A 27735-nucleotide genomic window follows, 5' to 3' on the forward strand; every position below is an offset into this window, starting at 1 on the left:
ACTTCGAAATGCTACAACAAACATTGTATACCGTTTCGCGGCGCTATGTCGATTGCTGCTACAGCTGCTGCTGTTGCTAACCGCAGAAATAGGAGCAGTATCAGTATTTGCATTGCAACTGCAGCTGTGGCAGAATGATTTATGCGGCAACATTTCCCGATTTCTAAGCGATTTCAACGTTGCAACATTCAGACATTAATAATTGGAAACTAATTTTTTGCAAGCATTGCTCAAACTAACAATGCTTACATACAAACATACTTAAATATGTACACATACATATTTAAATAGCTGCAAATGAAACAATAACAAAATCCATGCAAAGCAATCGAAACAAATCAGTGGTCGCAATAAACAAAACTTCATCAACTAAACGGTAGAGAGAAATAAAAAAATCTGAAAATGTAGTGTAAAAAAATGGGAGTGTGATAAGAGTGCACACAGCTGCAATAATAATTTCACATCATATTGTTGTGCTATGTCTGCTCACCTGTTTCTTGTGCTACTGCCACGGCCATGTGGCATGCCACAATTTCGCCACGACTCGGTAAACAATAAACGGTGCGTTGGACGTCTGACGGTTGCCGTTATGGGCTGCCACCTTTTTCTCCCCAGTCACGTTATAAATAATGAACGAACAGTAGCCGTCTAATATAACAACAATAACAATTTTTTAGTGCCAAGCAATCAACTCGGTCAACACTCTAACTAAAGCGGTCAACTGCAATTGCAACAAATGCTCCGATGTTTCTATGTTGGCGCTTAGTCTATTTTCCGCTAAACTTGCCATGCTGCATGACAACCAAGTGCAAAATGACATTGCAAGTGTAGAAATAATGAGTGCTGGCAAACAAGAAGCGTCACTGCATGAGTTGCTTAATGTTGTAAGCTTTCAATATATATGTATGTATGTGTATGCATATGTATTAGGGCAAACGGACGAAGAAAGAAATCTCCTTGTTACATTAGCGCGGCGCTGAAAATGTAAACTTTTTGGCAAAAATACCAGGGCTAAAGAGTGTTATATAGAGCAATTCTGAGGTGTCCCGCAATGGCAATTCTCTTTGTACATATCAAACGTGCAAGAAAATCGGGCACTCAGGGTTCAATCTTGGGTCAAAAAGGTGGACGTCAACAAAAGGTCCGTGACATTTTTAGTGAATCGTAATTTTAACATTGAAATTCGGTATCAGAGCACAAGGCACGTAGCTGATTTTTTACTCAGGTAAAACACCTGATAGGCGGCCGCCGTAGCCGAATGGGTTGGTGCGTGATTACCATTCGGAATTCACAGAGAGAACGTTGGTTCGAATCTCGGTGAAAGCAAAATTAATAAAAACATTTTTCTAATAGCGGTCGCCCCTCGGCAGGCAATGGCAAACCTCCGAGTGTATTTCTGCCATGAAAAAGCTCCTCATAAAAATATCTGGCGTTCGGAGTCGGTTTGAAACTCTAGGTCCCTCCATTTGTGGAACAACATCAAGACACGCACACCACAAATAAGAGGAGGAGCTCGGCCAAACACCCGAAAAGAGTGTACGCGCCAATTATATATACATATATATATATTTCTGATTGGCAACACTAAGTTTTAGAAGGCACGCCGAGGTCTCGTTTTTCCACCGTTCAACAGGTGGAGGAAAAAAGCTGATAGAAAACTTACTTTATGCAATTTCCGCTAAAAAGGCAGCTTTGCACGCATACAGACACATACAATGACATGCATTCGTACACACACATTCGCATACCCTGTAGGAAACTTCGAACTAATGAGTCCCATTTCTGGTTCATCAGTAATTATATTTCAACACTTACAAACCATTACCCCAATCATATTGAATCTGTATTCAGGGTGGGATAGTAGCAAAAAGATGAAAAGTACAAGCAAAAGCAAAAAATCGCCCTTATCGCACATTTGGGCATTGATCCCGTGAGTTGACCAAGACGGCAGATATGGCGGTAGTTGCTTTTCTAAATAAATTTCCCTTTTAAATATGACTTTTTTCCAACAAATAGTGTGATTTCATGAATAGTAGATTCACAGCCACAATTGTTTTTTGTCTGAGGCTTGCACGCCCCTAATGATCATCTGCAAGTTAACACAGTCTATAAGTATACCTACTAAAGCTTTTGATAAAGTTAGTCACTCTTGTTTGGTGGGCAAACTAGTTAGTTTGGATTTTTATAAAAAATTTTTATCTTGAATAAAGTCGTGTATGTCTTTCTTTTCGTAACTGTGTAGTCGTTGTGGATAATATTTCCCCATATTTTTTTAAAGCTTCATCTGGTGTTCTACAAGGTAGTATTTTGGGCACCTTAATTTTTATTATTATTCATGAATGACATTTGTGAATGCTTAACAAATGACTTGTATCTTTTATATGCGAAAGACTTAAAAATCTATTCTACCATTCATAGCCCGTCTGATTCCATTAAGATTATTAACAACGTTACTTTATGGTGTTACAAGAACTGTCTACAACTCACTATAAGTAAAATTTTCCATGTTTCTTTCTCAAACTTTCGTTCCGCTACCCCCACTTCCTATTCTGTTGGCAGCTCTCCTTTGAATGAGGTCTCCAACTCGGGTGTTATTTTTGAATCAAAGTAATGATTTTCAAATCACATCAAAAGTATCATTCCTTGCACCAAAATACTATGTTATTCTAGCTTTCTATGCCGTTTAGCTCTGATTTTGGTGATCCATATACGCCGGACATGAAGCACCAAATGATGGTAAAGGTTTCTTCTAGTAGCGGTCGTCGCTCGGCCGGCAATAGAAAACCTCTCGCGTATATTTTTTAAAAAAAGGTTCTCATAAAAACATTTGCTTGCCAAACAACCAATAAAGGGTGTACGCGCCAATGACATATGTATATAAGTATGTCAATGAAGCTGTTGCATATGTCTCTAGTTCAATCCAAACTTGCGTGTGCGGTCCTCATTTGGAGACCTTACTTTGATTGCGATATTAAAAGACGTGAGCGCATCCAAAATGAATTTGTTCGCTCCGCTCTACAGGCTCTAAATTTTCGAAACCTAATCCCACCGTATAGTTCCTGATGCAAGTTAATCAACTTAAAATCTTTAAACTGCAAGGCAACTTTTCTCTTCCTCCCATTTATCTTTCATATTACAAGTATTAAGAGGATAATTGATTGCCAAATTGCATAAGTTTTCACATTCCTCAACGCTGCCTTCGGAATAATGAACTTTTTTGTTTGGCACGAGTTAAAATTAATTATGCTATTAATGCTCCAATTTTTACAGCTTGAAGATATTCGACTTTCTTCTCAAATTCTTTAGCCTTTGACTTATTTCCTTCTAAGTCTTAATTCATGATAATTCGCTCTAAAAAAAGATGACAGTTAACTACCCCATGGATGACATGAAAGATAGAGCAGAGTGATAGAATACTCATTCATATTTTCATATTTTGTAAAGACTTCAAATTGTACGATGTCTTGGGAGTCCCGACATAAATAGTTAGCCATTAACGATACCCAATTCCTCTTAATATTGAATAACTTTCCGTCCTTTTTTAGCCAAAGTTACGAATTATTTAAACAATTAAATAAGCATTATATTATGTGAAGTATGTGCCATTGGAAGCTACAACTTTACTCCGTCTTTCAGGCAGCATACGATTTCTCTGACGAAAAATTTGAGTTCTTTTGACTTCATCCATTCATTGAGCCAGTTTGCGATGGTCTCGTAAGAAGTGAACCACTCTAAAATAAGAGCTGACTGCATTGATCTGATCAGATGGTAATCCGAAGGTGCAATGTCTGGGGAATACGGCGGGTGGGGCAAGATTTCCCAATTTAGTCCCTCTAAATATTTCCGGACCGCTTTGCCAACGTGTGGCCTGACGTTGTCATGGAGCAAAATCAATTTGCCATGTCTACCGTCCCATTCCGGCCGCTTTTCTTTAAGAGATGATTTTGTGATGGTTTCAGATGGTTTAAGGGCCAGATGCACAACATAACCTTTGAAGCATGAATATTTTTTTTCGTTGTCAATGGACCTGGTTCACCTGGCACGCTCCAACATTTTCAACGCTTAGGGTTATCATAATAAACGTATTTTCATCGCCAGTAAGGATGCGATGCAGAAAACCTTTTCTTTTCTGCTGTTCAAGAAGCATCTCACACGTCACCAAACGTCCCTCGATATTCCTCTCCTTCAATTGATGTGGCACCCAAATACCTGCTTTCTGGACCATTCCCATCGCATGTAAACGTTTACAGACGATTGATCTGTCAATATTCAACTCTTTAGACATATCATCGAGCGTTCGACATGCGTTTTCATCCAATAATTGTTGTGTTGAGTATGTTCGAATATTTATCACGTCGGAATTGCCACTTTGGAAGGTGCATTTGAAGGAGCGTCATTACCGTAAATATTGATCAATATACGACACGTTCTTTAAAAGGTAATAACGAAGCATGACTTCCCGCAAACATTTTTGTAGACATTTTTGACGTCAGATAAGAAAGGATTTTTACGCTTAAAACAAATCACTAGTGCATTACTATAGCGAACACAGAAATAGTATCAGCAGCAACCCCTTTTTTACGAGGACGGGTGGTTTCAGGGTTCCTAATCTATTTGTTTTCTTATGTTAATGATTTGTTAAATTTTACACTTTTTCGAAACTTTTCATACTTTCTAAGACATCTCTTGTAAAATTCACAATTTACTTAGAAGAAGCTAATAAGAGTTATGGTGAACTAATTTGGGTTTTAAATTCATAAGAATCGCATCAGTTCGGAAATATGCGAATTCCCTACGGGGTATATGCATAAACATAGATTCGTCGACACAAACAAATTTAAGTATTTGTTTACATACGCACACATGCATATGAGTCCATCAATGCTGCATATAACTTCCATAAAAATTCGATTAAATATCTTTACACTGTTGCAATTTATGAAAATTGTGGCGATCATCAATTGGCAGGTGCGAAACTGCCGTGCTCACTTCCATATGCCTGAGGAATCGATGAAAATGTAACCCTGGGATTGCTTTTGCTTTTAAGATTTTTAATTTTTTTTAGTTATCAGCTGATATTAAACCACTTTAATAATCAATTTCTTGTGAAAGTTGCAAAACAAATGAGGAGAACTCGCAAAATAATTACAGTAACAGCAGGTGCCAGATAAATTGATTTCAGTCTATCACGATTAGCTTGTTTATAGCACTAACACTAATGGCCAATGCCCGACTTTTATGTTAAGCTAAAACAACAACATGTGCTGAGAATAAGTGCAGACCTCACACCGTTCACCTACCGGTTATTATTATTTTAGACTTTGCAGACTTTTACAGGTCAAGTATTGAAGTTTCACTACATCACAAAGGGACGAGGCACGTCCAGAAATTAAGCGCACTCAATTTGTGAAGCGTTCAAAAAATGTATAATACTTCACAAAATTAATAGTTACATTCGTGTACATACATACATTCCTTTCGATGTAGCTTGTGAGGCGAGAGATCAACTTTTCGGTGCCTCCCTCGAAAAAATCTCAGCTCCTTCGCCGGCTTTCCACCTCCCATTTAGCTCTTCGACCTTTTTCCAATCATCTACACTTTCAGGGAAGTAGGCAGATGCTAATCTGAAAGCGGTACGTAGGGAAAGTGGAGGGTGGTTTAAAACGCCCCCTCCAAGCTAGTACCTTCGGGGAGTCTGTTATCCTTAGAGGGTGCGTTCTTAGGAGGTGGATAGGGGAATATCTCCCAGATACAGGTGGTAGGAGAGAAATGAAATATCTCCCGTGAACTAAAGAAGTCGAAGACGTAAACTTCGATAGAAACAACTTTTTTCACGTCTGATTCATCATGTAAGATGCTGTCTTAACCGTGGATCTGTACTTGCAGTAAGCGGCTCGCTATGTAAATGTGTTACAATAGGCCTTACTGGGGTTACGCAGTATTGGTAGCCTGCCGTTAGACAGGATTACCTAAGAAACGGAGAATAGCCTCGGATATACATAGACAATCGTTGACGATTTGACTTTTATCCGCCCTATGTTTCGACTAAAAACGTCATTAAATTGTAATGTTGCATTTTTTACCATTAAATTTTTTGACAAGGAAGTAAAACAAAATAGTCTAGGAGTAGCAATATTTATATATATATATATAGGACCCTCTAATTTCTTGTTGGAGCATAAGGCGTCGACAGCTTCTCTTCGCCATCAAACATGGTATTGTGCAAGGGCTCTAAGTTCATTCCAAATCTTATTCAAAGACCTCACCCATTTCAGTCTGCCTACATTTCGTCCTGTCTGTTGGAAGGTTTCACATCGTAGAGCTTGTTTGGTGATGTTGTCGAGACTCTTCCTCAGCGTGTGACCGATCCATTGCCATTTCCTCCAGCGGATTTCAATCGCCACATCGGATTGATTAGGAGCGGGATTTACTGAAACGGTCTCAATGTGAAAAGTGAGTGCTGTGTGTTGTCAAAACTTAGGTTTTATAGAAAATAGGTTTGTAATGAAGCGTTATTTGATTTCGACTGTTATGTTAACGAAGAAATTTGTCGCATTATGGTCCTACAGAGCCCTTATTGAGTCTAAAGCGATTTAAGCATGTCTTAAGTCTCCCTAAGGCCTATAAGTATTATAATCCATACACATTCAGCCCAATCCAGCCCAATCCCGCTCCATCTTTGGTTAATTGAGGTAACTGAGTTCGGATAAGGTATTGTGAGGCACAAACCATTTTAAAGTCGAAGTGCAAAAAATTTCCTTTTTATTCCATGCAATTATATTCCATACAGGGTGGTGCATAAAGTGATTTCTTTTTAAACAATTAAATTTTTTCGTTATATTATTCGGTTATATTGTTCACATAACATCGATCTATCACGGTGCCTCACAAAAAAAAGTCGAATAACAGGGTCTAATCGCAACTCCAAGGTGACCAATTGACAGCTCTGCACTGGCTAATAACACGATTAAAAACTTGGCTCGCAAAAAGATCGATTGTGACATGGTCTGTATGGAGTGGTACATCAGCATGCTGGAGCCAAAGGTCGTTGAAGTCCATGTCTTCAACTTCCGGCCATAAAAAATCGTTTATCACGAATCTGTAGCACTCGCCGTTGACCGTAGCCAACGATGCCACAACGCCAAAATTTGGACCAAACTGTTACTGTCTGAGAATGCATTTGCTTCTCGGTGACCATGTACACGTTTTATGATCCCCAGACTTGCCTAACATAGCCGCCGAGGTGAAAATGCGCTTCATCAGAAAAGATGATTTTAACCTATTTTGAATAAACGCACGTTTTAGGCTACAAAACAGTGATTTTTGTAATAAATTTGCAATTTTTCCCCAAAGTTTTTCAAGCGTAAAGCGAATCATTTGGTTTCACAGATATACGGTACTGGCTTTCTGCCGAGATTTCCAGCGGGAAAGAGAGTTACTGTTAAAATAACATATGATTAAAAAATAACCACTATATGAACCACCCTGAATATCGAAGGATTAAATTAATATTTATTTGCATTACTTGTTTTGCTGCTATACAAATATAGCTGTAGATTCATTTACTTAACTAGAAAAAATTAGCAAAAAAAATCTATAAAAGCTTTCATGCACTTTGGCGTCCTAATGACGCGAATTTCATATTAAAAAGGATATTTTTGAACGAAACCAACCAATGGTCTCTCTCTTTCCACATACTCCCGTATGTATACCATAAGTGAGTGACTAACATGGTATAAAAGTGATTTTCCTTAAAATACTAATTACTTACTTTCGCCGGTATTCGATGGCTCCAATGTCCACAATTGTTTCTTCTTCAGGCTGGCGCCATTCGCATTCAGCTTGAAACCGAAAGTTTCGGCCGTCATATACCTGTGTGCGCCATTAATCAGGCCAATTGTCCACCAGCCCTTTTGCTGATTTTGCGATATAATATCACCGTTCGTATGGTTCAGCTCATAGCTTTGGCCATTCATTGTACTGCTTACTGGTTGGGGAGCAATGATGACGACTTTAATGCAACTTACAAGGTGTTGGAAAATGCGGGATTTAGCTGAAGTACCTGCAATGAGAAACACCGAGAAAATAGAAGTAATTACTAGGAGAATTTAAAAGAACGTAAACGCATTGACGTACTTAGTTTGCTAATGTATGGCTTAATTAATTGCTCAATTTTTGCCAAAGATAATAGCTTGAATATTTAGATGCATCAATCATAATCCCAGCTATTCCATAAAAATGCTCAAACATAAATATAAATACTAGCATACTCGATTGCAAGTGCCCGAGTGTTCAAATGTGTGGTGCGCCTATGAAGAGACAGTCATGATCAATGTTACGAGGAAGGCGTTGGCGAGCACACAAAACCAGCGTAATTCTACTGTTGCTATACAATATATGTCGTAGACATGCACGAGTCTTCAAGTGACAACTTGAGGCAGGCAACTGAGCTAAGCAACCATTGCATTCGTCCAAGCTCACACCGATCCCTCGATCCTCGCGACGTAGTCATCATTCGCCATTGCTTTGCTTGGCTTTATTTGGTCAATTACGCATTTTAAAGCAATTGCTTCGCATTTAACAAACATACCTACAAATTTATATGCGATGCGCAACAGCCACTGCTATTCCACAGAATGCGTTTTGCATTTTTATAAAACAAATAGGCGCATAAACTGCACAATAAAATATAAAAATAAAACAACAACACGTCGAGCAATACATGGAGAGCTGACTGACGTGCAGCTTGCTTGCAGAATGTACTGCTAAATTTAGAAAGGCAACATGCAACGTGGTAGCACAGCGGCAGTGCGCACAGGAGATACGCATATCAATTTTTTATGCCGCCTGGCTAGGCTATGAAGGCCGGCCGCAGCTAAGGCGATGCTACAGGAAGCCAGGCGACAGTGACGCCACAGATGCCGCGACAAATTCGCGTTGAACTACTCCGCTTACACTCCATGCGTTTATACTTTCAATTCGAATATAATTTAATTGTCAAAGGCGGTGGAGTGAATTTTCACGTTGATGGCAAATTAATAAATGAAGCACAAATCGAAATCAAATGTACATACATACATATGTATGTATTCATGTAATGAATAAAAGAGTCAGGTGAGAATTTATCATAATCACAGTTGCATACAATGAAATCCGGATGCAGTCGGCATGACTTAAAGCGCAGTTGAAGCTACAGTTATGAAGCTCAGCAGAAAAATAATACAATTAAGTTACGTTGTATGTAAATGAGTGTAATAATAATGCATTTTGTTATCATTATTGATTTAAAAAAAAAAATTAAAAAAAAAGAAAAAGAAAAAAAAAAAAAAACAAAAAAAAACAATTGATTTATTTCCCGTGGCAAGAGCAAAGTTTGTATCTTACGAAAATAAAAATTCAGTAACCAAGAGATTAGGGCTAAAAATGGAATCAGCTGATCTGTTATCAGACACTTTTTCACAAATCCTGACAGAACCGTGACAAAGAGAATACGGTTTAAAGTGCGAATCAACTTAGATTAGTTTTATGCATATCAAGAGATCATTCCCAGAAAGCATTGGTGCCAAGTTATCAAGTGCGTACATCAAAAACCTCTATCATAAACACCAGTCAAAAAAATTCTTTTAACTAAAAGTTCTTTCAAAAGACACACCTAGATGTTGTTTTAAAATAAGGTTTGTACAACTTTAGATGCCTTCAGGTTGCAATATCCTTATTGAAAATACGACTCTTAATAATTAAATGTGAAAAATTACATCATTTAAATATACACCATTAGCACGTCAACAGGTAAAATCCGCCAAACAGTCATTTAATGAATGCCTAATTGTTGAAAAAGTCGCGATTTTGTTGTTAAAGGTTTTTCAGCAACACTTTGAGCTACAGCAGCAATATTCTGAACAGAACGTCTTGGTCTGCCCGCCTATCTGCCTTTTTCTATCCTCGACAGAACCAGTTTCTTAAATTTTTTTTGCCATCCATTGAATTGTCGACCCATTCGGACGATTATTTCCACCAAAAGAATCACGAATTTTTGGATATGTTGTTCTTAAAGATCTACCATTTTCATAATAAGTTTCAATAATTTTAACGCGTTGTGTTATCGTGTAAATATCCATGGTTAAATTGCTATTAGAAAAAGATTTGATGTTTCGTGCCCGAAGTTCCTACACATCCGAATGGTAGTCAAGCATCAACCCATTCGGCTACGGGGGAAAATATATCTAACTTCAACACATCTTCTTTCTAAATATGATATAACGAGAAAAGGATTGAGACACCGTGGGGTCGATGGGAATTCCACATTTCCTGCGTGCATTCAAGATAATAACTAACAGTACATATATGCTTTTAATTTCACTGTAAGAATACTTGTACGAGTATATTATGTGAGTTTCGGAAACGTTCGAGAGTAAGGTTCTACGGAAGATATATGAACTTTGCAGATAAGCATTCACGTATCTATATCCCAGGCGATGAAACAATGAACTCTATGGGGAAGAGCTTTACAAATATATACAGGGTATTCTATTGCTGCTACAACAATAATAACAAATTATATAAGTCCATGATCACCCAGTTTTTTAGGCAGAATGGCACAACAAGCTGTTCTGCCCAGAAGGCGATGAATTTACTCGAGAAAATATTCCATCGGTGGTTCATCTCCGCACAGGGCTCATCTCATTTCGACTATCCTCCTCGCTTGCGCGATACATCAGTAATGGCTTATTTTCCGGTGGAGCTATTTAAAAGAAAATGTATACTATGCACTAATAAACTTCAAATGTTCGTCTCTCTGAATACTAATATTCGCGAGTAAATCGATGCCGTAACACCAGAAATACTTCAAACTTATAATTTTTATTATTTTATTTATTATAATTTTTGTGTGTTTGACCGAGTTCCGCCTCCTCCTCCTATTTGCTGTTTTCCATAAATATGCGATACTAGAAATTGTGACCATTCTTCTGATATTGTTTATGGTCAGTGAGCCAATAAATTTCGCTATATCAAATTAAATTTTACCCCGAGTGTCACTAAATCATTCATAATTTTATGCCCAACATAGATTGAATACCTTCCACTTAAGTTGTACAGTACGAATGAGTCCAATGAAAGTTTAAGTAGAGGAAGACTTGGCCGCACTTGGTAATTCTATACCTAATTGGAATACATTTTTTCTCAGAAAAATACGCTGTTTACTAAAAAAATCAGAATGGAAAATCTTTGTGCGATACCTCACTATTGGATGTGAAAATAAAAAAAAATTTTCTTTTGCAAAAATATTTCAAGATGAAATAAAACGTATATAATTTAATGTTATGGCCAAGAATTTAGCTTTATTATAAAGATAAGGGTTTGCCATTCTGTTTTAAAAATGATTTCGGGCAAGTGGCCGCCGCGGCTGGCTCGAATAAATTCCAGCCGAGAGGCCCAATTTTCGACCACTTTTTGCAGCAATTGGGGCCGTATGTCAGCAATAACGCGCCGAATATTCTCTTCCAAGACGTCAATCGTCTCGGGCTTATCTGCGTAGACAAGCGACTTCACATAGCCCCACAAGAAATAGTCCAGCGGTGTTATATCGCACGATCTTGGAGGCCACGCCACAGGTCCACGACGCGAGATAATGCGCTCACCAAAAGTTTCCTTCAATAAATCGATTGTTGCGTTGGCTGTATGGCATGTAGCGCCGTCTTGTTGGAACCAAAGGTCGTCCACATCAGCATCGTCCAATTCAGGCACGAAAAAGTCATTAATCATGGCTCTATAGCGCTCTCCATTGACTGTAACATTATGGCCGGCTTCATTTTTAAAGAAATATGGACCAATGATTCCCTCTGCCCATAGAGCACACCAAACAGTGACTTTTTGAGGATGTAACGGCGTCTCAGCAATGTCTTGTGGATTATGTTCACTCCAAATGCGACAATTTTGCTTATTGACATACCCATTCAACCAAAAGTGAGCTTCATCGCTGAACAAAATTTTCTTCGATGCGTCGTGCGAACCGAACCATTATTTTCGTAATAAATTTGCACGATTTGCAAACGTTGTTCAGGTGTAAGTCTATTCATTATGAAATGGCAAACCAAACTGAGCATAAATCAAGTGACAGCTGTCAAAAAGACCATCTACGAAAAAAGTAGTGCCAACTTGAAAACCTAACCTCTAAAAAAACACCCTTTATTACAAGTATTCATCTAAACTCTTAAATGTCTCGTAAGCCATGTAAACCTATAACCTTATCCTTTTTTTCGAGGAGGAAGCATCGAAAGTATTTACCCCATCAGTGTTGGATTTTAACTCGAACCGAGCCTCCTGTTGTCTAATTACCTTTAAGGAAATCGTCTGGAGGCGGTTTGCGGAGGATCCACTGTAATTGTGGTAGTCGTAAAACAGCTGTCAAAATTTATATGAAAGGTGGTTTACACAAATTGTGTAAGTTTAAGCGAGGATTTCAGTGCTTAAATTTAAGCGATGCGTGGAGAAAACTCTGTGGCATTACATAAATATTACTCAAGGTGTGTTCATATAAAAGCGCGTGTAAATTTTTAAATTTCAGCATTTTGATAATTCAAACGTTTAAATGAATGCTTCTATTCCAGTGCATATAATGCACTGCAAACCAACGATTCGCTGGCCTTTTACTCCACTTACACACCAACGTGCATATAAACAAGTTTAGCGAGAGCTGCAATAAAGTCTAAAGAGTTACTATCAGGAAATTCTACTCTAAGCAAGGACAGAGCTTGACATTAATAGTTACGGAATGCATTAAACAGGATAAACAAGACCACTTGCTCAATTAATGGCAACTAAAAACACAACTAATGCATACCTAGTCGCAATATGCAGATGATCATAATTTTATTAATATTTATTAAAAAAAATTAGGCTGTATCTGCAAGACTTGTGAGTCAATTTTAAAACAAAATTCAAATCAATTATTTTTTATATAATGCAGACTTAAAACTAACAATTTTGAAAATAATAATAGTAAGTTTAAGTGTATGAGTATGCATGTATCGGGTGTTTGTTTTTTTAGCTGGATGAGAACTATCGATATCGATAACTTTGGTTTGACAGCTGAGAATAGCAAAATGTGTTGACATTTCTGCTCATAAGGTTGGAAAAGACATCATCAATCGTTTAACGCCAGAACAACGCTTCCAAATTGTGAAAATTTACTTTGGAGAAAAAAATAATAATAAATCTGTTCGCGATGTTCACAGAGCGTATTGTTGAAGAAGACGCGAAAATTTCAATTCGTCGCCGTTCTCAACTTTTTAGCCTTTGTCCTTTGATCACGTGGAACACGTGCGTATAAAATGCAACTCGCGCAAGGATTCACATTAACAAATGGCCATCGTTTGCGCCGCATTTTTGAGGGAGAAAGAAATCAAAAATTTGACTGTTCGTATGAACTCGTAGCCGCGGCGGACACATGCCGAATATGATATTCAAAAAATGAATGCTATTAAATGATCTACTAGAATTTAATACAAAAAAATTCGTTCCGAAAATATTTGGGTTCTGTATTATCATTTTAAGTTCTAGACGGTACCGTTTTTAAGTCATATTTGACATTTGTCAAGAAGACATATGTACAATTTTACACGATAGAAAACGAGCTAAAATTATTGAAACTTATTATGAAGCCTATGAGCCTTAAATATCTTTACATTTAATTTAGAAATCCTTATAGAGCACAACAATGCATTCAACAAACTGGCGACTCTTCATCACGTACCATGGACATGAGTGGCACGAAGGCAACAAGAAGGCAGACTTTTATGCCAAAGAAGGGGCGGAAGGGCTTTTTAATGGACCAACCCCATTTTTCGGCTTTAACAAAAACAAAAATAAATCCAAATAAAAACTAGGGAATATGGAAGCGGCACAAATGCCCTTAATCACTCCAAAAAGTCTCTGAACTTCAATACTAACAGAACAAAATCTGCTTTAACCCTAGATAAAAAGGGCCTTAGATCACTCTGTGGAGAAATTACAGGCCAATTTGAATGCAAGAAACCCTTCAATACAATAGGACTATCAAGCACTAGCTTATGCAGGTTTTGCTATGATGAAGAGGAGTCCATGGAACACTTAATCACCATTTGTGAAGCATTAGGTCACAGGGGACACAGAATCCCAAGCTCGCGCCTACTAGAGGGTGAAGTCTTACAAATGCTCTGTCCTAAGGAGCTGGTTCGATTCCTTCCAATACTAAATAATATAATTAAAATTAAGCACTTAGAGACGCACAATAGATCATTCTGGTCGCATTGCATAAAGGCCTTAGCCTAACCCGTATAACCATCACCATTACCATGCTATTGTGAAAATGGTCGATTTATAAGAACATATCGAAAAATTATTTTCAAAGATAGGTGAAAAAAGTTGAGGGTTCTGGTTCTTTCGTGGATAGAAAAAGGCAGATAGGCGGGCAGACCAACAACTGGACGTTATGCTAAGAATATAGCTGCTGTAGTTAAAAGTATTGCTGGGCAACCTTCAACATCGATATATCGGCTTTCTCAACAATTAGATATTCATGATTCGACTGTTTGGCAGATTTTACCTATAGAAATGCTAATGGTGTACATTTAAATGACGTTATTTTTCACATATAATTGTGAGGAGCCGTATTTTTAATAACAATACGGAAAGCTGAAAGAATCTAAATTTTTACACCTCTTATTTTGAAACAACATCCAGGCGCATGTTTTGAAATACTCTTTACTAAACTGTTATTTGAAGATATGACTTGGCCGCATTTAGGGCAAGACAATTATCACGGCCTCATTGTGAAATTGCGGGCAGGTGCTAATAATTTTGAAACAAAAACCCTCAGGTAAACCAATTCCACTGGGCAAATACAATTAAATATCATTAACATAACAATGGACACTGAAATATTTGCACACAGAGAATATATGTATATGTAAGTCATGAAAAGACTAAACAAAGGGGAACAAAGACACATCGGAGCCAACAAAATAAGACGTAGTCAGCTTTGAACACTTCCTTTTGAGTTCTTCTTGAAAGGAAGCTTGATAGATTTTTCAGAAAATCCAAAAAAGTGCTGAAACTTTTAGCAACAAAGGTAATGATTTACTGAAGAAAATACCGCAGAGAAATCCAGAAGGCAAAGAAGTCATAGGTCAAACTATAGCCGTAGAGTAGCTATGCTTAGGGCAGTGGTAGATAATAAATTATATTGCTTAACAAATGATGAAATTTGCCTTGCCATCAGCGACTCACAAAACTTTGAAAAGGCTGGTGAAATATTAGTGAATATACGAATAGGCACTAGAGCTAGTAGCATTGCAATTTTTGGCTACAGAAATAATGACAGCCTTTCTACACTCAGTTGGAGAATATGAAATTGGGAAGCAGCGATTAATAATTTGTGTGTTAGAGTACCTAGCATAAATGGTGGCACAAGTTTAACAAATTTCAAAGATTTACAATCCTCTCCAATGGCATTCGACTTGATACCCATGACAGATAGCAAATCATCTGATTCCGATTCCCCATCAAATTGAAACTCTGCTTTTAAATAAAAATGGCTAATAAAATTTTGAACTGCTTTTGCAGACGCTAGTAAAACTGTAATTAAGCATGTCAGAGTCAATTTTACATTCAGATTTAAGTTTTCTATTCGCATTTAGGTTTTCTAAATTATGCCACAAATCTTTATATGCTCATAATGACAGAAGGAAGGACTAAATTTTAGACTAATAACACTCTAGTGATCAGCAGCGAAATACCTTATGTGGAACCACCTAAATTTAATACTAATAGGACAGACGCACAGTTGAATTGTGATTGGCTGAGCTGAAGCAAAATTCAACTGTATGAAAACAAAAAAAAAAAAAAAGAAAACAAGCGATTTATTTCCGGCGCATTTGTTTGCATGGAAGACGCTAAATTTAATGGCCGAGCGACATGGCTTCCTACAGTTCATCCTTGTTCATATGTACAATAATAATAATATATGAAATATATGAATATTAGCGTAGAGTAAGCCGACGATTTCATATGAAACTGACAAAACAAGAGGTGAGCGCAGGTAACAAAAATAAATTAAAAAGGAACCAGAAATTTGCACGTGTGTGCAGTAGCACCTAAAGCAATAAGGAATGACGTGTATGCATACATACATATACAAATATGTATCTACATACATACCTGCTTATAAGTCAGTGGCCAATGTAATGCCATTTGGGTGTGGATTCGCATACTAAGTGAGGCGACAAAGAATAATAAATGTTAATGGCTGTTAAATTGGCGAGACAAAGCGGCAGAAATCAAATCAAAAAACAAAATGAAGTAGAAGAATAAACGAAACATGCAATACTGCAATATGGAAAGATGCGTAACGAAAGCAAAAGTTCATAGCACAACAACAAAACAAAAACTAAAACAAATATAACTTGGAACACGCCCAAACTCAACACAAAAAAAAGAAGAAATTATTGTAATTATTACTGCACACACTTGGCAAAGCAAATGACCAGAAATACAAACCGCACTTCTTAAGCTTCTTAAGCTATAAAAACTAGCGTTTAAGTACTTCTTTAAGAAAACAATAAAATCAATTTTTACGAGAAAAGATTTAAATCTAAGTACATTAAACGGTTTAATTCAGTCAAGAGAGTCGATCTCAAACGCGATTCAAGCAATAAAAAAATAATAAAAGCAACCTCACCGCACCACACTTGCAAGATTTTTGTATTGTGAGAGCAAGCGTACATATTTTCCAAGCTGACCATGCAATATTTGTGGCATTACAAATAGCGATAAATAAAAAAAAATATTCGCGGTGAATAAACTTTGTCGAAAATTTTCATTAATGATAATAATAAATAATTTTTAATGGCAAAACATTTATAACTTAAGCGTCCTGACTATTTCTACGGCTCTAAATATATGTGGTGCGGGTGTGAGTGCATCAACGAGACACCGCCGCCACCACCACCATCCATTAACATTGCTGCCGTGACTGTGGATGTGTATGTATAAATGTACAAACTTTGGCACCCATTGCAGGGAAAGCGTATAAAATGTAAAGCAAATACCACACCGACAAATGCATAAATTTCTAAGTACGAAAGTACGAAGGTGTGTAGGTAGGTATTAAGGTGTGTGATACGCAACGCGGGCAACTATTAACGACGTGATCGGTGATCGTGTAAACTTCAAATGTACGCCAAGCGTATAATTCAATTAAGTTACTGTCTATAAAGAATATGCAAGTAATCTTCAACGCACACTACCATACCTGCAAGTCCTCCTCTACCAGCAGTGAGAGCAGCAGCGAGAAGACAGAAACAGCAGCGAGAAGTCAGAAGCCACAGCAAGAAGTCATAAGCAACAGCACGATATGTATGACTAGACATACAAACATGTCAGCGCTTTGAAAAGTTATCGTGAGGTTATCGAATTGGCGATAGGCTGGCAAGAGCATTACACTGATGTGTGTACATACATACATATATACACCTGTGTTCATAATAATAGCAGCGTGACATATGGCAAAGTATTGACTATTTAATTGTTTTTATTTGGTTTTTTTTTTATTAAAGACATAGTTTAAACTTTGTAAAATATTACAAAAAAAATCCATCAAAATTTCAAATTTGTTTTCAGAAGTCAGGTGATCTGAGGGCCAGTTGATGTCCTCTCTTTTTGACACTGGCAAGGCGCACCGTCTTGTTGAAACCAGTAACCGTCTAAACCTTTCTCACGCATTTGCGGGCAGACATAATGAGCCACCATCCATCGATATCGGTTTCCATCGACCGTTTCGTTCTCTCGGTAAAAATATGGTCCAATGATGGTTTTGGCGCAAATGCTGGCCCAAACAGTTATTTCCGTTTATGCAATGGCGTTTCATGGATCTCATGTGGATTTTCAGTTCCCCAAATGCGGCAATTTTGTTTATACACGCTACCAGAGAGGTTAAAATGTGCCTCGTCAGTCATTAAAATTTGCTTCCGAAAATTGGGTTCAGTGTTAACCATTCGAGCGACTTATTGGCCGTATTCCAAGCGACGTGAATAGTCTGTCGGCAATATTCTTTGTGTCAATTGCAATTTGTACAGAAACAAATTTAAATCATCCTTTAAAATGCGCCGCATTGTGGTTTCACTCACGCCAAAATGCTGAGCGCGACGACGATACGACACTGTTGGCTCCTGAGCAACGCTCTCTCTCACTGCTCCAACAAGTTCATTGGAACGTCTTGGTCGTTGATGAACGGCATGTTGACGATCTCCTATTGCACGGTGCTCAAAAAAGTTCGACACCAAACGACGAATAGTATTGTCAGACGGTGCCTGTTTGCCGCGATAATTTTTGCGATATGCGCGTTGAGTTAGAACAATAGAACGACTATTTTCGATGTAGGTATAGCGCCACTATTTCAGCGCTTTGTTTCGGTGTAAAGCTATCCATGGTTGAAATTGTACTGAACTGACGTATCGAAAACATGTATGTTCAAGTCGATAAGTTGGCAAAGTTATTCAGCGTTTACATACAAACATAAAAGATGGCTCACCCTGTACACGATTTGAAACTTTAAGTTATATATATTGTATATTTTTACAATATAAAAGAAATTAAATAAATAGTCAAAACTTGCAATATAGTGCGCTGCGATTATTTTCGGCACAATTGTAGAAATGTATGTATGTACTTGCAATTAAAATGAATGCATTACAATGAAGTAGTGAATTCACGCATGTATATTATTACTTCCATGCCTAGTCACTGTGCGTTCTATTCACATTGTTTCTTAAGCACATTCATTTACACACATCCAGGCATACGTACAGACATCTTGATGTCTACAATGAATCGAAAGCATTTGGGAACCTAAGCTGCAATGCATTTGTTTTAGATACTTTGTTGATCAGATAAGCTTCAGCGGAACTGCGATGCAAACGATTGGGAGTAGAAAGTGACACGGGCAAATATTGGAGTTCATTGATTTTTGTAAAATAGTGAGATCATAAAACTACTTTAAAGTGCAGCTTGTAAATGCAGTTGGACTGTCAGTACACGCAGTTTGAGGGAAACTCAAAAGTGTGAAAAATGTCTTTTGGTAAGCGTTGATTTTCGATATTTTCGAGGTCGAATTTAATAGAAGCGTAAGAGACTTGTAATCCCTATATTGAACACTCTTTTGCGGGAAGATTTATGATAAATAGTGAGATTTTACTGGTTCTGAAGTAATTTCCTTTCAACTCATTTTCAACTGTTCTGGATTTATTTCATATGTCACCATCATGCGCGTGGAATATATCGCAAAATCGCATGGTATATATTAACGACTAGGAAGATCCATGTCTTGACAAGGTGCAGGAGTTCTGGCTTTGTGGTTAGGGAAATCTTCTTCGGCCGCAGGTTCAAAGTTCAAACTACCGAGCGGGAAACTTGAACCGATACCTACATATTTATTTTATTATATTATATTACAGATATGCACAGAGTAGTACACAGACGGGTCAAAGATGGATAGGCGAATTGGAGTGGGCATATTTGAATAAGGTGCCAAACGCCCCAGCCCAGAGGACAAATGATTCATCGAGTTTGAAGCTAAGCTGTTAGCAAACACAATTTGTACCAGCGTAAACCTCGTTAAAGGTTTAAACTGAACGTTTAAACCCAAACTTATTAAAGAGTGTTATGACTCCCTTCCACGTCTAGCAGTAAAAAGTTATTCTGTGCTGACTTTATTGGAGTTTCTCGCACACTGTTTCCCCAACGATCTGGCGTGTCCTCTGTCGTATATGGATTGCTTCAACGGCCACCGATCCAGTTGTCCCAAACTTATGAATTTAACGACGAATTGTAGACTCTGTAAGGCTAGGAAGACCATCAATTTACTCTTGTAGTGCGGCAAAGCTAAATATCAAAAAGTTCAAGCGGATGTTTTGAATAACCCTATACCTGCCCAGCGAAATATCAGCAAACGTCTTTATGGCGGCAGAGCCATTCTGTCTTAGACGGTAATCTTTTTGATTTACATTTCCCAGAGTGACAACCGAATTACCTGGCCATCTTTGTTGACGGGTTCTGGTTCAGTCTCACAAGCGGATCATATGATGTGCTCTCGAAAGGTCCTGAATCCTCATAATATTGATTTTAAAGGCACGCAACAAGAGTCTGGTTTCTCCGCCACTTAGCATATCCGCCGAGATTAAGAAGAAGCGTGGCTAAAATTTCTTTTAAATAAAAATTCTCACTGACGTTGTAATCAAAAGCTAATTGTCGTCGAAAAAAAAAACCAATAAAAGTAAATTATCTGGTACGGAATTTTTTCGTGATACAACTCATGGAGGATGCAAAATATAAATTGAAATTATGGAGAATATTAAAAGAATTGATAATTTTGGCTCAAAAGTTCTGTCCTCGAATTGAAATCTATTCCATATTATGTTTTAGCAAATTTAAAAGCAAATTAAATACGAAAGGAATTTCAGGTTAGGTTAAGTTACGGAGTTTGCCACTCTACGTGATCATTTAGGGAGGTCCACTTTGGCCTGGATTCTGATTGTGAAATCACTAATTTCGGCTCAAGTTCAGACAGAGCGGCAGAAGAAGTGTTCAACGCTCTAGATCTCCTCGTTTCTGCAACTGCGATAGAGGTCATACACCATACGTTTTAGACAGTGTAAGGTGATGATACCACATATACCATATAGCTTTAGTGAAAGGTCGGTCCAGATTGTGTTCAGTGAGGTTGGCTCTATACCCCATCTACGGCTGGCTTGCATGATGTAGATCGATCTCATCCAAAACTGGTTTGAGGATAAAGGGAATAAGAATTAAACAATTTTAGATACAATAAAGCCGTCTTCCATACGAAACCATATGAAACAGCTGAACAAGGCCAAAGAACTGTTTTTTATGCATTACCGGTGCTTTAAGGACCACCCCTATTAAACCGCTCGAGCTGTTTCCTGCTCTAAATCTAAACACATGGCGCCGCTTCAGCCCTTAGTCTTTATAGTATGGCTTCTACACTACATACCATAAGTAGTTTTAATCAAGAAATCTACCACTCTTTCCCTAAACCCACCTCCGACAAGCTCTTCAAGACTAACATCCCGTCAAGAAGAGAGTGGTAAACTTAAAGACCATAGAGGGAAATAAACTTTTACACGGATGGATCCAAGCTAGAAAATAAAGTAGGCTACGAAGTTTTTATAAAAGAATTAGGATTAGAATTATTGGGTGCGAGCCTCCGGACTCCTGTAGCGTCTACCAGGCAGAAGTCTTGCCATAAAGGAGGTAACTGTGTGCTTTAACACATACGCCATAACAAAAACTACAGGGTTTTCCAATAATAGGTGTTATTGGTGAATGGATTGCGCTATCGAGAGATTATTAATGATTTCTTATGGTCGGAATTGGATGGTATTGATCTCGACAACGTTCATTTTCAACAAGACGATGCTAAGTTACACACAAGCAACGAAACCATTGATATTTTACGGGAAAAGTTTCCGGACCGTGGGACCAGGGTCGATTCAAGACCTCAAAGACGGAATTCGTGAAGCTATCGAGGACATAGGGCAGCCACTTTGCAATTCAGTTGTGGAAAATTTCATGAAAAGGATATTGTCCTGTAAGCGGGGTCGTGGTGGTCATTTGCCAAATGTGTTTTCCACTATTAACGGCATACCTTCCTCTTTATAATGAAATAAACATCCGATCATTTATATTAAAAAATAGCATTTTTGTTTGAATATCAAAATAACATCTCTGTTTGGAAAACCCTATACAACTAATATCTTCTCGGACAGCCAGGCGGAGATAGCCAATGGAGACAGCAATACTAAGATCAAAGGTTGCTCACGAATGCCTGGCAGCTCTAAATGATATTAGCACCGTCTTCAAGTTCAGCCTTATATGAGCCTAATTTGGCCGCAAATAGATAAGCAGAGGTGTGACAAATTGCTTAACCTCACAACAGAGAACATCTCGAAGGTCGTGGCTTGTGTCACTGGTCATTGGCTGTTAGGTAGGCACTCTTTTAGGCTAGGAGTATTTTTTCATGAATACTACTGAAGTTCCTCCGAAATTGTCCAGCCTTAGCTAGGAGTAGAGCAAGGTTGTTAGGAAAATACCAGTTCGACTCTCTTACGGAACAATCCGGTGTTGGGATAAAACCTATTCTACGCTTTATCTATAGCTACTAGTGCTGAAGTAATATATTATATGTTACTACTAAAGAAAAAAAATTACTTAAAAATTATTTCATTATATACATATAGGCCTTTAACTCAGAAAATCGAATCTAAGTTTACCAAATTGTTTGAAGATTCTATTGTAGTAAAAAATTTATTAGAAATATGTGCTGTTGTAAGTAATATCATAAGTTGGTATATGCCAGAGTGTATATGCCAATTAAACAAAAAAATCTGACAGCGATGGTATCTCCTCTAATCACAAAACATAACAAACGACAGGCGCTCCTCATTGCTGCAACTGTAGCCAATAATTAAAGACCAACACAGAACTCGAAAAATGATTTGTAATGCAGAAATAAAAAAGTGAAAAATGTAAAATAAAACAAAGAGAAAATGTAACACTAATTAGTTAAGACACAGAGACAATTGTCATTGTCAGAAAGCAAGAGAATGCGAGAAATACTTATTGCGACTGCTGAAAGCAAGTGTGCATGGAAGACGATGCTATTAGCTGTTTTTTAGTCGTTCCATATACATAGATACACACACATACCTGCATAAAATATAAGCACATATATATAAATACATACATACATACGTATACGTATGTGAGTATATGTGTGCATAAGTATATACTTACGTAAATGCATAAATGGAAGAGTTGAAGCTAAAGCTTAAGCTTGCCAGCCGATGCACTTTGGCTGACCAATTTGGTAAGATGCCGGTAATGTGACCAGAGATACTTACACGTATCCCCATCTTCAAGGTTTTCCAACAAAATGCGGTTTTAATTCACACAATTTTATAGTGGCAATAAAAAGCTGGCAATACTACTTCCATTGTTCGTACTTTTCAAGTGGCAGGTGGGTGGAGCAAGTTATGAGTGCATGAGCAGAAATTTATGTGACACACAATTGCAAACTATAACAATTAAATTAGTCCATCTAAAGCAAACCCAATATACGAGGGACATTAGTAGAAAACAAGTTAATAAGAAGTAGATAACAAAGTTACAATTAGAGGAGCGTCAGTGCGCTTGTTGTTGTTTATGACACAACATGGTCATGTAGAATGACGCAAAGGACCTTAAAAGTAGCGAGTAGTGCACACCATTTAAAAAAAAAAGAAAACCCTGAAGAATAACAATCATTTTTACGAGGTTGCACACCAACTAGTCAGCGACGACATTGACGACATTAGGACAGATAGCATAGAATTCGGAACCTAAGCATACAGTGGCGTTCAGATAAATACGAGTAAGTTTTAATTAGATATGCAGTATGGTCAAAATATAGTTTTCTTTTTAAATCAATCATTTTTTTATGCGACCACGACTTGTCGTCGAACTCAAAAGCTTAAAGCTTCAAGCACCAGTCTGCTGAGAATTTCCTACAAAAGAGAGTTCTTGCAAACGCTAGTCTCAAGAGGACTTAGACCTTGCAGGTCCGTTGTGATACCACTGTGCGATACGGGAACCTCATTTATTTTTCTTCGTGGAACCATTTTGTGGCTCTTACGAAAGGCAGGATTGGCTCCATCACCACGCCAATCAGTTCTGTAAGAGAATTGAAAAATTATTTACATAGACCACCTGCGCTGATTTTAGCTAAGGGTCCAGCCTTAGTGAAGGAAGTGCTGAACTGCTTCTTCCTCTTCCTCATCTCTACAACCTATACAATATTCATGAGAAAAAACTCCTAGTCTCAAGGAATGCCTGCCAAATAGCCAATGACCGGTTATACGAGCCACGGTCTTCGAAATATCCTCTTTTGTGAGACTAAGCAGTTCCTTGGTCTTTTTCTTGTTTATTTGCGGCAATAGTAACCTGCTGTTAGGCCTGTGTCTTAAAGGGTCAGTCTACTTTGGAGACTCGAAAAAAAGGCTATATTCGTGATTTTTTTTTTGAGAAAACTATAAATGATAGTAATATAAAATTTGTTTGATTTATTAAATAAAGTCTAAAAATTCAGAAATAAATTTTTTTTTATTCAATTTTATAGTATTTTTAGTAAAAAAATAGCAGTGAAGCGTAACGTCTCAAACATGGGTTGGTGAGGCAGCTCCATCAGAACTCAAGAACGGCTTGTCTGAAACAAAAAAATCAAAATGTTTCAGATTCAGTAAGATACTGGCTACAAAATGACCCTCGGATATTAGGTTTTAATGAAGACAAAAAAAATGGCTGATAAAAATGGAAAATTTTTGATAGAACGGTTTTTTTTTTCGCATATTTAAAAAAAATATATAGTAAAAATTTAAAATTTCAAAACCCCCGAGCGTCAATTTGGTGCAAATTATGTCTAGAATAGGTGATCCAAATTTTATGAAAATCGGTTGATTAGTTTTTGAGATACAGTGGAGCTAGATTTTGAAAACGTTGTTTTGAGAAAAACGCGTTTAAAGTTTTTAATGCGCGCTATACGCGCAGGTAGACGAAATGATGTTCAGGTAAAAAAAAAATAGTTAGAGTGCTCGGATTTTCTTAAAATTTTTACACAATATTTCTGGATATATATACTTTCAAATTATGCAAAAAAAAAAAATTGAAAAATTTTAAAGTGACAAAGTAGACTAACCCCTTAATCTCTTCATGCCCTATTGGCCTCTTGGGTAATGTTATTCTCAATTATTAATTTGCTCGTATCCATAAATAACCCAATGGTGCCTCTATCACTGAACAGTTGAAGAGTAGTACCTTTCTTGCCTAGCTCATTTTAATCTGTAGAAGGTTTTTATCTTCAGTGACCACTAGTGAAATTTTCCGCTCATATCTTGTGGAATATTTTAACCTTCTAACTGCTCTATTTAGTTAACTTTTATGCAAGTTCTTTAGAAAGAGGGTCAAAAAGACCCACCAGGTAGAAGTTAGTGGGTTAAAATGTTCTGTCGAAACAATGCTAGCTAAATTTTATTATAGGCCACTGAAAAATAATACTATGCGTGGAATCTACCATTTCCAATTGTACTCGCTACAACATAATGCCCTATATAATAATCTTAAGATTTTTTCAGAGTGTTGTTCAATCAAAAGGCCAACTGACTCAGTAATTGAAGGCAAACGACTGCTTGTTTCTTCATGTCTTCTTAGTTTTAGAGCTAAGACTATCTGTAAGAGTAATCTTCAGATTGTCACCATTTATTTCATGCTCCGTAGTTTCGAACTACGTGAGTTCGAATCCTCATGCATGAAACAGTAAAATGAGAGAAAAAGTTGTTTCTAATAGCGGCCGCCCCTCGGCAGGCAATGGTAAACCTCTGATTGCATTTCTTCCATAAAAGGCTCCTCATAAAAAACCATAAAGTCATTCCGTTTGCGGAACAACATCAAGACGCACGCCTCAAAAAGGAGAGGGAACTCGGCCAAACACCTAACGGCCTTTGTTATTATTTTTATTCTTTTGAATAATAAACATAATTAATTAATACCAAAGAAAATTAAAAAATCGATTTTCGAAGATGTACAAATTCTTATAGTAAAAATTTCTAAAATTGGAGCGGAAAACCTTATTTTGATAAAAAAAAGATCGAGTACAGGTTGGAAAACGCGAAACAAAGTAAGCGCCTCAAACACTCAAAACTTGCATTATAACTTCAAACGGGTTTTTCTCGAAACAGAATTGGCGCGATCAGGCTGAAATGTTTACAATCTGCACTACGGTAATAATTATTAAATAATATTTAATCTTTTTTTTAATTTAAGAAAAAAACCTTTCAAAATTTGCAAATCTGCCATTTTGATGCTTTTCTTTCTCGGATATTAGGCATGATAGTTCATGACAAAGCGACAAGTATACTCTTTACTAATCACTTTTTTTCTTCTTTCGAACCCTTCAACCTTGATATGGTACATCATGTCAATCGCTTCTTAATATTGGTAACTTCAGGCAGCCATACCAGTCGAATTTATCGTTACAAAAAAACTAATTTTTTTGTTTTTTATAATGGCATGAGTATTTGATGTCAATTCTTCCTCTTCTTCCTGTCCTCAATCGCCCGTAGGACATATTATATAGGCATCCTACTCTCTGCCTTCTAGAAGCACTTACGGACGGAGCGCGGACACACCCTGTGCAATGCAACGGGCGTTGAGCGATATTGTATTCTACGAGAGCAGACAGCAGTGTGTAGTTGTAGCTAAAGAGAAGCATGGATGGGCCCAACGGCAAGTCTAGCGTTAGCTCAGAGGGCGAAAATGGTCGTTGGAGGCGGATGAGGACCAGCTTTCTTCTTTCCTATGTTATTCTGAGCGCCTTTAACATGTTTAAAGTCGAGGTTGTACTACTTCACCAGGGTCTTTGGTCATATGAAAATGGCGACGGATGATCCCCTTGTGGGTCAACGGTGGTATTCCACGCCCCAGAAGAGGGTAAAATAAGGCTGTCTTGAGTATATAAGGAGGAAAAATTCAGCCACCAGAATAGAGGCGCATAGGCTGCTATCGTGTTTTTCTTAAAATTGTTGCGCCAACGGAATATAATTTGATGTCAATATTCATATGTAGAAAGCTTAAATCACTAAAGTAAATTTTAACATAAAAAGTAAAATTTAGAAAAAAGTACAAACTTTGGCACTAACCCCTTAAATTATATTGGCATACCATATGAGTGCCTAACTTGTAGTTGTCTTTACCAAACACTTTCAGATTCCTACTATAACATATGTTACTATATGTGGATTAAGAAGTTTTGGATAGTCAAAAACAACAAAAAATCATTGCAAACATTCCTTAGTACCAGAACGATTGGATTTATATCTGCCAAACACTATCCCATCAGCGGCGTTGCACAAAAATGTATGATGATTGCTTTATGTTACACAATACAATAACAATAGCGACAAAAGGTATTTCACACATCAGATTAAACCACTGATTAAACTAGTTTTAGCAACAATCTAATCCACTGACACATGCGGTGTACATTTTACGAGTTAAGAGCTGTGTGTCTGGGAGTTATCATAATTACCATAAACTCAGCAGAACAATTAAATGCAACAAGCTCTCGGTACACCTCATAAAATTACTTGATGACATCAAAAGATGATTGAATCAATGCTCGAATACCTTTGATAAAAAAGAGTGTTTATCTTCACTATCATCAAAAATCGGTGATTGATGGCATACGTCCTTAAGCTGCTCGAAACTTATACAGCTGGTTACATTAGCATACAGGACATAAACGAAAGGTCGAACTACGTTATTCCACAAGTAAACTTTTGGCGGCCGCCGTAGCCGAATGGGTTGGTGCGTGATTCCCATTCGGAATTCACAGAGAGGTCGTTGGTTCAAATCTCGGTGAAAGCAAAATTAATAAAAACATTTTTCTAATAGCGGTCGCCCCTCGGCAGGCAATGGCAAACCTCCGAGTGTATTTCTGCCATGAAAAAGCTCCTCATAAAAATATCTGCCGTTCGGAGTCGGCTTGAAACTGTTGGTCCCTCCATTTGTGGAACAACATCAAGACGCACACCACAAATAGGAGGAGGAGCTCGGCCAACCACCTAACAGAAGTGTACGCGCCAATTATTT

General features: G+C 37.5%; 1 protein-coding gene across 6 annotated transcripts in view; it reads right to left on the bottom strand.

The window, feature by feature from the left end:
* The window catches only part of LOC129237110 (protein singed), a 110540-nt gene that overhangs the window by 32213 nt on the left and 50592 nt on the right, over nucleotides 1-27735 (bottom strand). For 5 of the 6 annotated variants that reach the window (XR_008581742.1, XR_008581743.1, XM_054871541.1 and 2 more), the window contains one exon: nucleotides 7772-8062. Coding sequence is in view for 4 of the 6 variants with exons in the window: in XM_054871541.1 (XP_054727516.1) it covers nucleotides 7772-7976 (205 nt within the window). In the remaining 2 variants the exon portion in view is untranslated. Of the gene's footprint in view, nucleotides 1-7771; nucleotides 8063-20065; nucleotides 20085-27735 lie in introns of those variants that run through there. The other variant, XM_054871543.1, reaches the window with a different exon arrangement.

Source organism: Anastrepha obliqua, chromosome 2, assembly GCF_027943255.1.
Source record: "Anastrepha obliqua isolate idAnaObli1 chromosome 2, idAnaObli1_1.0, whole genome shotgun sequence".
Lineage (NCBI taxonomy): Eukaryota > Metazoa > Arthropoda > Insecta > Diptera > Tephritidae > Anastrepha > Anastrepha obliqua.